At 33.7% G+C, this 11,206-nt stretch overlaps 1 protein-coding gene across 1 annotated transcript; it reads right to left on the reverse strand.

Moving 5' to 3' along the window:
* Positions 1 to 5,016: 5,016 nt before the first annotated feature.
* Positions 5,017 to 9,899, reverse strand: LOC108335957 (intracellular protein transport protein USO1). The gene is made up of 8 exons (XM_017572195.2): positions 9,592 to 9,899; positions 9,012 to 9,212; positions 8,808 to 8,930; positions 8,603 to 8,640; positions 8,382 to 8,490; positions 5,924 to 8,203; positions 5,644 to 5,781; positions 5,017 to 5,550 (listed from the first exon to the last, which is right to left on the reverse strand). Exons 1-8 carry the CDS (start codon positions 9,667 to 9,669, stop codon positions 5,344 to 5,346), a joined length of 3,174 nt encoding a protein of 1,057 aa, XP_017427684.1. The 5' UTR covers positions 9,670 to 9,899; the 3' UTR covers positions 5,017 to 5,343.
* Between the last annotated feature and the right edge of the window lie 1,307 nt (positions 9,900 to 11,206).

An 11,206-nucleotide genomic window follows, 5' to 3' on the forward strand; every position in this document is an offset into this window, starting at 1 on the left:
GCTGGTGAAGTGCTGCTACGGTGACAGAGGAAATAGCCGGTTCATCCTTGGTGTGTCTAAGGAGGTGTTCGGAAGAGAATCATCCTTCGTGAAGTATTCGGAGGAGGTGTTCATCCTTTGTGAAGACTCAAAGGAGGTGTAGTTTCATCTCTTGTGGTATCAAGAGAGGTGGTTTCTAAACTCTTACAAATTGTTTCTTTGTGATTGTAATTTGTAATTATTTTGTGTTTAGTGAAACTGTTTATCTTGCTTTGAGATAAACGACTGGACGTAGGATTGGTAAGATCCGAACCAGGATAAAATCATCTGTGCAAATTTCTCTCAACCTTACTCTCTTTATTTGTCAATATTAATTGCTAAGTAAGTTTAATTGAGTAGAAATTAAAAGGCACACGTTTGAATTAAAAACCCTCTTGGTTTGTTATTCCACGCTAATCATTCCGCTGCAGCCGCTTCTGACAATTGGTATCAGAGCTTGCTTTGATAGTCATTCAAATGGCGGGATCGTATCAAACATTTGCAGAGTGTGCTTCTATCAATAGACCACCACTATTCACAGGTGAAAATTACGCATTTTGGAAGGTCAGAATGCAAATTTTTATGGAATCTATTGATATAGATATTTGGGATGCTGTTGCATTTGGTCCTTTTGTTCCAACTAACAATATGCAGGAACCAAAGCCCCGTGACCAATGGACTGCTCAAGATAAGAAAAAATTTGGTAATGATGTAAAATCTTGTAATATTATTTCATCTGCTTTAACTGTTGATGAGTTTTACAGGATTTCTGTTTGTAAAACTGCACAAGAAATGTGGGAAGTACTAAGAGTAACCCATGAAGGTACAAATGATGTTAAGAGAGCTAGAAAGAATACCTTAATCCAGGAATACGAGATGTTCAGGATGAAGCAAGGGGAAACAATAGTAGATGTTCAAAAACGCTTCACCAACATTGTCAATCATCTCATTGGACTAGGTAAATCTTTCGATACTGATGAGCTTAATATAAAAATTTTGAAATCTTTAGACAGGTCTTGGCAACCAAAAGTGACTGCAATTTCTGAGTCACAAAATCTCAACACCATGACTATGGCGACACTTTTTGGAAAGTTGAGGGAACATGAACTTGACCTCGGAAGACTAGATGAAGAAGAAGCAAAAGCAAAAACTAAGAAAAAGAGTCTAGCCTTGAAATCTGAGGTAGAAAGGAGCAAGAGCAAAATGGAAGATGAAGATTCAGAAGATGAAGAAAATTTGAGATTCATGATAAAAAGGCTCAACAGGTTCATGAAATCAAAAGACAAAGGAAGATTAAAATTCGAAAAGAAAGAAAAACAAGGATCTTCCTCACACTATAAATGTTATGGTTGCGGAGAAAAGGGACACTTAAAAGCAGACTGCCCAAATCAAAAGAAGGGTGAAGAAAAGAAATTCTTCAAGAAAAAGAAGGCATACATTGCATGGGAAGACGACAATGAGACCATTTCAGATTCAAGCTACTCAGATGAAGAAGCAAACATCTGTTTAGTGGTGAACGACGACGCTGGAAGCCAAGTAAGTACATCTAGCGATTCTGATAATTCTAGTCAAATTAGTGAAAATGAATTGCATGAAATTTATGCTGCTTTAATAGTAGAATCTGAAAAATTAGATAAAGCCCATCAGAAATTGAAAAAGGATTTCAAAAATTTAAAGTTAAATTTTGAAAATATTTCTGAAGAAAATAAAAATTTGAAATCAGACTTTGAAAATATTCTTGAAGAAAATAAGAATTTAAAATTAAATTTTGAAAATATTTTTGAAGAAAATAAAGATTTGAAAAATAAAGTTTTATTTTTTGAAAAGGGTAAATTTACAAGTAGTGATGAATGTGCTTCTTGTGAAAATTTTAAGAAACTACTAGAACAAACAACCTCAGGAGAATGTAGTAAAACTAATGAAAATAAGGTTGTTAAAAATAAGTATGTTCCTAGAATTAAAAATAAACATAATCATAGAACCCGTAGAACTTGGGTAGAAAAAGGAACAACTTATAGGAACACAAATGTTGTATCATGCTTTTATTGTATGAAAAAGGGTCATACATCAAACAAATGTAAAATTAAGCATTATGGTGTTCCAAGTGGTAGATATATTTGGGTTGTAAAATGATTTCAAATTTTCAAACTAACTCAAAGGACCCATACAAAATAGTTGGGTACTTATTGTTTAAAATTTAGAATTTCTTTAAAAACAATATTTAAGAAAACTTTTTAAAAAAAATTGTTTTGTTCTAAATATTTAAAAAGAAGAATTAAGAAATTTTTATTCCAAGGTAGATGGAACTATTTTTCAAACGGAAAACATTTGAAATAGAAGAATGTGTGCATGTTGTCTTTGATGAAATTGTAGACCTTGAGGCAAAACCTCTTAAGTCATTTGAATTACATGCAGGCAATGATGAAGAATTGTAGAAGACAACAAATGAAGCGAAGAATGATGACAATATGAAGATCTAAACAATGGTTTATAAGTTCTTTCTCCTAAAAATATTTGCTTTAAATATCCTATTGTGCATGTTTGAATGAATCTTTAAAATTGAAATATTTTTAGCTCATATGCATACATGCTTTTATTAAGGGGGAGTATTATCTTAGGGGGAGAACATCAAACACAACTTTTTAATTATGATAAAAAAGGGGGAGAAAATGTTTAAAGCTTATTTGCCTATTTGTACTATTTGTGCTTATTCACTAATGCACCTTTTCTTCCTTAAGTTGTGTTTTAAATACAGATTATTACCAAAAGCTTTAAATCAAGAAGTTTTTTATCATCATCAAAAAGGGGGAGATTGTTAGCAAAATGATGAAGATGAAGTTTTGATGATGTCCAAATCAAGTCAAGACCAATCAAGAATCAAAATGAATTGAAGACTTGTAGTGTGATGGAAAGCTTTTGTAATACTCTTAGAAATATGTATAGGACTTAGATCAGAAAAAGAAAAGTGTTTTGTAAAATTACTATAGTAAATCATTGCAACAAAACACTATAGTACTATTCACATGAATAGTAACACTATTCACGTGAATAGTGACGGTTAACGGTAAGAGTATCGCACTTAACACGGACGTTGGAGAAACTAGTCGTTGAAGAAACTAGCCGTTTATGACCATTGAAGAAACTAGCCGTTTATGACCGTTGGACAAACTAGCCGTTTATGGTCGTTGGAGAAACTAGCCGTTAAGTTTGTCTTTTAGTAAATGGAAGAGCCTTTGGATGAGTCTATAAATAGACTCTCATTTCCTCTCAAGAAGAAAATCAGAGAAACACAGAAACTCTTCCCTTGTGCTCAAAATACTCAGAAATTCTTAAGACTTGTGTGTTCTTGTTCGGCTTGTGAAACTCGTGTCTGTGGAGCTGGTGAAGTGCTGCTACGGTGACAGAGGAAATAGCCGGTTCATCCTTGGTGTGTCTAAGGAGGTGTTCGGAAGAGAATCATCCTTCGTGAAGTATTCGGAGGAGGTGTTCATCCTTCGTGAAGTATTCGGAGGAGGTGTTCATCCTTTGTGAAGACTCAAAGGAGGTGTAGTTTCATCTCTTGTGGTATCAAGAGAGGTGGTTTCTAAACTCTTACAAATTGTTTCTTTGTGATTGTAATTTGTAATTGTTTTGTGTTTAGTGAAACTGTTTATCTTGCTTTGAGATAAACGACTGGACGTAGGATTGGTAAGATCCGAACCAGGATAAAATCATCTGTGCAAATTTCTCTCAACCTTACTGTCTTTATTTGTCAATATTAATTGCTAAGTAAGTTTAATTGAGTAGAAATTAAAAGACACACGTTTGAATTAAAAACCCTCTTGGTTTGTTATTCCACGCTAACCATTCCGCTGCAACCGCTTCTGACAGATACCAAAATAATAAGACAAAAAATTTATAATTAAGATTAAAAGTGGAAAGAATAATAAAATAAATTATATAATTTCTTTGATTTGAAAATAATAACACATTTTTTTGAAAAAAAACTATAAAGAGAATTTAAAAAAAAACTAACTTTTTTTTAAATTTTTTTCTCTCAAACACTAATAAAGTTTAATATACAAGAAATATTGTAGTATTTTATAACATAAAAATATAACTAAAGTAAATTCTTTCAAACATCTTGTCACACAATACTTATATATATATATATATATATATATATATATATATATATATATATATATATATATATATATATATATATATATATATATAACTAATACTAAATAATTTTGACTTGATTAACAAAATATTCTACACATTATATAAAAATATAAATTAAAAAGTTATAACAAAAATAGTTTATTGTTTATTACAACATAATATGCAAATAAAATATAAATATTTAAAATTTTATTTTATTTTTTTATAATTTTCAAATGCATTATTAAAATTCTTAAAATACAAACCAAAAATTACATAGTTAAATGAGATAGAAAAAAAAATAGATGAGGTATACGTATTAAACACATTCATTCAATACATATTTGAAATAAGTGCATATGTGCATTAAATACATTTATGGAATACATAAATGTGTGTATTGAAAACATTTACTGCAAATTGAATAGATTTATTACATACATTTACATTTACTAAATATATGCACATACGCTTATTTAATTCATTTATTAAATACGTGTATTAAGTATGCAAATTGAGTCCATTCTTCATTCTTTGGAGAATCTCACAAATCTCCAAGAGCTTTGGCTCGCAAGGTTCAACCATGTGGGCATCACTTCAACTTCTTTGAAAGCATCATATTTAACAAAATATAGTGTTATTAAAAAAAATCACATTATATCCTTTTAAATAAAACTAAAATGAATAACTTTAAAGATCATGATATGTACATTAAGAAAGGTCCATATATAAACACAAAAACCCTACTTGACATAGTACTTATTAATAATTCTTTGATCAATCAGTTTAATTAACAATGCAAGAAACTGAGTATATATTTGCAAAAACAAAAACGTATAAAATTTATATCAATAGGTCAGATAAATCGAATTATACCAATAAAAGAACTATTTTTTTTTCTAATTACAGATACAATAAAGAATATGTATGTTTATAAAAGCAAAAAAAATACAAGAAAACAGCTCATCCTTGTTACCAAACGTGACAGCGAGAGAGAACCATTGGCAACAAAGTAACACTTGGACATTACAAACTGATAACATTGGAGGCAAATATCAAGACTAAGAAAGAAAAACGAACAAAAAATACACGTATTTTACCATTGTACACGTTAATTTATTCGTATGACATATGTTTGGTTGCTGCAACTATACAATGCAGAATCCAAGATATGAAATATTAGCCTTTCTGGGTACTCTTGAGATTCCGTACAGCCATCACAAGCTTTTGTCTTTCACCTTCTACCTCCGCAAAATTGAGGCTCATTTCTAAGTATCTCTCTTGCATCTCTTTAAGTTCACTTTCCATTGATTTGTTTCTTTCCTTCAACGATGTTAGCTCAGCAGATATCTCATTGGAAGCTGTAAAACTTCTATCTTGAACCACCTGTTTAAAAATGTACATTTATTCCATGTGTAACTAAGAAATGAAACTTCTCCAAAATATAGTTATATAGTTAGACTGTACTAATAAGTATACCTTCTGCAAAGCAACACTTCGGTTGAATTCCTCTACCTTGTTCTCCAGCTCCTCAATTTTGGTCTGGAGTTTCTTTTCCTTCTGCAAAAATGAAGTTGTTGAAGTTTCCAAGGTTGTTTCCTTTGTCTGTATCAAGCCCTGCAATAAAAAATCCCACCTCAATTACCACAAGTAAATTATTTTTTTCCCAAGAACGCAAACAAACACGAGTTGAAAATGGATAGAAGATGAAATCATGACAAATATTGCAGAAAAAAAATTCAAGCATTTGAAACTTTACCTCAAGCGTTTTTATTTTCTCCTTCAGAGTGGCTATTTCCTTTGAATTCTGAGGAACTGAAGCAGTTTTTTTGTTCTTTAGAATATTTTTAGTTCCATCGCTAAGTTGTGCGCGTGCACTACTTTCCCTGAACCTCTTCTCGAAGCTGATTAAAGCATCATCTTTCTTCTTCAATTCAGCCTTTAGCTGGAAAACTTGCTTTAGCAGTTTTTCTTTCTCAACTTCTTCCTTAGAAAAATAGTGTTTCAGGTCATTGTACTGAGCTCTGACGGCCTCCAACTCTGACTGCAAGACTCTGACCTCAGTTTCTTTTTCATCCTTGAGATGGATGATTCTGTTTAGCTCATTAAGTGACTCTTCTGCCTCCCTCTTCAACAATTCAATTGTTGCCAACAGTTCATTTCTTTCCACAGTTCCTTTCTGTAAAAGTGTCTCAAATTCCTCTACTGATTTCTTCATAATTTCCAAATCAGTTTTTAAATTTTCCTTATCTTCTAGTTGCACAAGTAAGCATGAAATCTCCATGTTATGCTTTCCAATCTCAGCTTTTAGTAATCCGATCTCATTAGAGAAATCCCTACTAACTTGTTCCTCGTGCTTCTTCTGATTTTCAAGCTGCTTGGACTTGTCCTCAATTTCCAACAACATCTGTTGTATCTGCCCTTTCATCATATCTACTTGGTTGGAAAGTTGGTTCAGTTTTACCTCATACTCAGCAGTAGTTGACTCAAGTTCTTCTTTGACTTTATCCAGCTCTTCCTCCTGTACCCTTTTCTGTGCACGCACTTCACACGCTTCTGTCAATGCTTTCATGGTAGCCTTCTCATTCGCATCAAATGTTGTGGTCATTTGTGTGGAGAGCCTTCGGAATTCCTCTTGCAGCCTCTCAGCAGTTTTAGCATTTCTCAGTCTGGTCTTTCGCAAAGCTTCCTCCGCTTGGATAGCTCTCTGTTCTTGTTCAACTTTGTCACGCGTCACTGCTTCTAGATCAGCTTCAAATCCTTGTGCTTGCTTCTCCATTTCCTCTTCCAATTTTCTGATATGGGTTTCAAGTGCCTTGATGGTAGCCAGAGAATTTGTGAAATCTTCTGATTGTTCCTTTAGTTGATTTTCCAGATTCTTGATGTGGATTTCAATGTCATTCATTGCAGAAGGAGAAGATGAACATTCGTACTGCATTTTCAGCTGGTCTTGCAGTTCGCTTTGCTCCAGCTTATATGCAAGGCCATGGTTTTCCTGCTTCAATATCTCATAGTCCAGTGCGAGCTGTTCCATCTGCATCTCTAACTCATCTTTGTCTCTCCTGTACATCTCTATTTCACCATAGAGGTCTACTATTTTCTTCTCCAGTATGTGTGTCTCCTTGGCTTCGGCGTGTTCCTTAACCAGCTCGTCCAATGCTTTCTGTTCTTCATCATCATCATCCGATTCACATTTAGAGAGGTTTATCTTTTTCTCCGCTGAAATTTTATCCTGGTCGTTTGCATAGGAATGGTTACACGTATGACTATTTTTCTGCTCCAACATTTCATCCAGGTCCTGCACAGCAAGAACCAGTTCGGCATTAGATTCTTGCATCTTCTTTAACTGTAACCTGAGATTTGCATTGAGGTCTTTCTCATAATCCAATTCTTCTCTTATTTCTTCAACAAGAGCATGAAGGTCTCCACCTTCCAACTGTGACCTATTTCTCACTTTGGCCTCTTCCATGCGTTTCTGAAAAGACTTGAGACTGTCACATTCTGTCTTGAATGCATCCCTTTCCCCTTTCAAGACAACGATTTCCTTCGTAAGATCCTGCCCTCTTTTGCATTCCTTCATAATTTGCTTCCTAAGGGTCTGTAATTCCAAGTCCGACACATCTACCTGCCTGGCCAAAGCAGCCAGTTCAGCTTTGAGACTTTCAATCTCTAAAGGGGAAGGTTGTTGGCAGCTTTCCTTTAGAAGAGAATTATGATGAGAACCATATGTTGCATCATCTGTACTTAGCCTGTGCTCCGACCCGGCTGACCAGTCCCAGTGTGATCTCTGATGCACATCATGCATTGATGTTGAGGCATTGAGAGCAAGGTTTTGAGGTTCTGAAGCATGGAGCAGAACAGGATCTGGAAGAAACCCTTTGGTGTTGAGGTGGATGTTCTTTTTTCTTGTTCCAATTTCGCGGGGAGTATCGAGTCCAGAGCTGTCATCAGAACTTGACAATGTCATATCAGAGCCGCTGGATGTCCTGTAATTAGAACTCAATTCAGCTCTATTGACAATTGCTTTGGCAGAGACATCCTGTGAAACAATGAAAGACATGGATAACTTTGGACTTAGAAACTAGAAAGGACACTTCAGTTTATATATGCTTGCACCCTTCTTCACAAAAGAGGGGAAAAAAGTGAGAAAAACTATCACAGGGTGAGCATAAAAGGAAGTAACAATAATTCTTTAGCCCAAAGGGTGAAATTCTTACTTCAGAAGAATAACTTTTGGTGGTTTCATCCGTATCGCCGTTGTTCAATTGGTTCCTTGAGCTCCTATCGTCGGATTTCAGTTTGGAATCTTCGCATTCATCTTCCTCTCTGCGAATGTTATCGAACAAGAAGAAACCGCATCATCAAATACTGAGCTGAGGCAAACTCTTTAACCTGAAAGGCAAAAATATATAATAACATGGCAATTCCCCCCTTGTACCTTCGATCACCGTTTTCTTGCAGCCTCTGAATTGATACCTGTTTGTTGAGCACCAAATGAAATTTACCTAGATCAACATTGCTTTGACTTATGGTTTACTCAAGTTTTTCATTAGTTTTTCCCTAAATTTTCAAGTAACTTTACCTCTGGACCACAACTCTTTTTCGGGGAAAAAAAATCAGAAAATAAGAGAGCGAATACTAACATGCAAAACAGCATCACAATGAGAAATCCTGATGGGAAGAGAAACAGAGGAGGGCTTTGTGGTCTCCACATAATCAGCAAAGTTTATAGAAACCTCCCCAATGGAACTAGCTTTTGGTAAACCCTGCATAAAACGCATAAACCAGATCACGTTAAAAAAAGAAACAATTAACAATAAATGACTGAGAGGGAGAAATATTCATACCGTTGAAACCAAAAAATGATATATTCTATCACTGACTTTCCCAGTCTTAGACTCCTGAACAAATTTCACAGTTTCATACACCGGATTGTCCCATCTGCAAGTTCCATCTCGAACTGCAGCTTTCTCCAATTTCGTAGTTGGCTTTCCAATGTCCCCTGGAACTATAGACAGAACCAATGCATCCATTCCAGATTGAAACACCTGAAATTGAATCATCAAACAGGACAACTCATTTACCATGTTGATTCTCGTCCCATTATAATTCAGCACTACGAGTACACCCTCAAAATCCATTTTCATTTCTCAAGAAAACTAAAAAAAGGGTTAAAAAAAATTTCTCTTTTTCTTTAGACCACATAACGAAGAGTCTCAAGACACAATTCTGCTCCAGACAGATAAAACTGTCCCTCAGGCATATTTAACTAGTCATTGTTTATCTTGACTCAAACTTTACACTGTGAGGTAATTGATCCGCAAGTTTGATGGTGAAACATGGTGTCTGTTTTTTTCACTCAATTACAATTCCGTAAAAGAAAAGAAGAAGAAAGAAATATGAAATACTGAGAAATATGAGAGGGACCTGGGTGGCATGGAAGTGCAGCTTGAAAACTGCTTTGACCCTGTTCTTGTCGCTCCTCCATCTCGCAGAACGAAACATCCTCTTCACTCGCTCACTCGCTCACTCACTCAGTCCACTGCACGTGGATTCCTTCAATGCGGCTCAACTCATTGGGCCAAAGCGAAACAGAGAGGAGGAGGAAACGGAACAGAGAAGGAGGTGATGAAAAACAGAATCAGGTGGATCTGATGTTGTGTGCTTCGTTGCTCATCCGTTGTTGTCGTCTCTGTTCGCAGCAACGGCTTTTAAGAATAAGATGATGACATACATAAGTAAAAATATATTTATATTTATATACTGAATTAAAGTGGAAGCTTCTGCTTCTAAAATATGGTAATTTTTAATTTCATTAAAGCAACAATTCGGTGGAAAAATGTTTGTTTTTGGTAAAGAAGACGATCGTGTATTTTTCTGAGTTATATATAAATATATCACGGACCTGTGCTTTTATGGGAGCGGACAATAACGTATCTTCTTGTGCGAACATATGCCCATAATACCCTTTTTTGTCGGTTTCATATTTAAATTGAAAAACAACGATTCGGCTGCGTGTGCAAATGAATGGAGTGGTGCAGAAGAATCTAATTACTGATTAATAATATAACATAACAAAACGAAGAGAAGAAGGCGTAGGAGTAATGCATGGGAAAACAAAAATTGTCTTGGCCTTCAAAGGGAAGTTAGAGAAATTTGATTTTACAAACCTGAAATCCTTGCTGGAATTCGTTGTTTCTAAGAAGTGGTTGATACTGTAAGTAGTAACAAAAATTTCAATGGAGACAAACAAAAGCATGTACTGCATTTTATATTAAATAAAAATGAAAAAATATATATATAAAAATGAAAACTCATAAATCCATTACCTCGGTATCCTCGTATATACTGTTACAAACTCTCATTCTCGTACTTCTCAGATGCACTGGCTCTACGAGAATATGCAAAATTAAGGTTCACCGTTTCTAATGCTAATAAAACACTCGTCATATATTGTTACATGTTTTTATAAAAGTCTACACCGTATTCTTCTTTTTGACGACAATAATCATAAATAGGATTTAAAGTAAAATGTAATGCGAACTTAAAAGAATATGTCATAATTAAAAGTAACAAATGTTTATAACTTAATTCGTTTTACGTTCTCATTTTACAATTTATACGACTAACATAAAAATATAAATAAGATTGACCGTACTTTAATGCTAAAAGTTATATTTATCAAGTGAAAGTTAAATCTAATTCAAAATCAATTGTAGTATTAAATGCGGTGTTCATTAACTATAATTTAATTATCAGAAAGATAGTTTCTCATATTAATTTTATTTATTTAACTACTAGTAAAAACACATATGTAATATGTTACATACATATGGTTTTTTTTATGGTAATAAAAAATATTATAATTATTATAATTATAAAATTAAAATTAATAAAATATGTTTTTCATCGATATTTGTAAAGATTTAAAAAATAATAATTTAGAATTGGTAGTTATTTAAAAATAATGAAACTTGATTATTCTAATATTAAAAGATTTGGTATAAATCTATTTGTTATAATAGTTTCATTCTTTTAAAAC

This window comes from Vigna angularis, chromosome 10 (assembly GCF_016808095.1).
Source record: "Vigna angularis cultivar LongXiaoDou No.4 chromosome 10, ASM1680809v1, whole genome shotgun sequence".
In the NCBI taxonomy this organism is placed as follows: domain Eukaryota; kingdom Viridiplantae; phylum Streptophyta; class Magnoliopsida; order Fabales; family Fabaceae; genus Vigna; species Vigna angularis.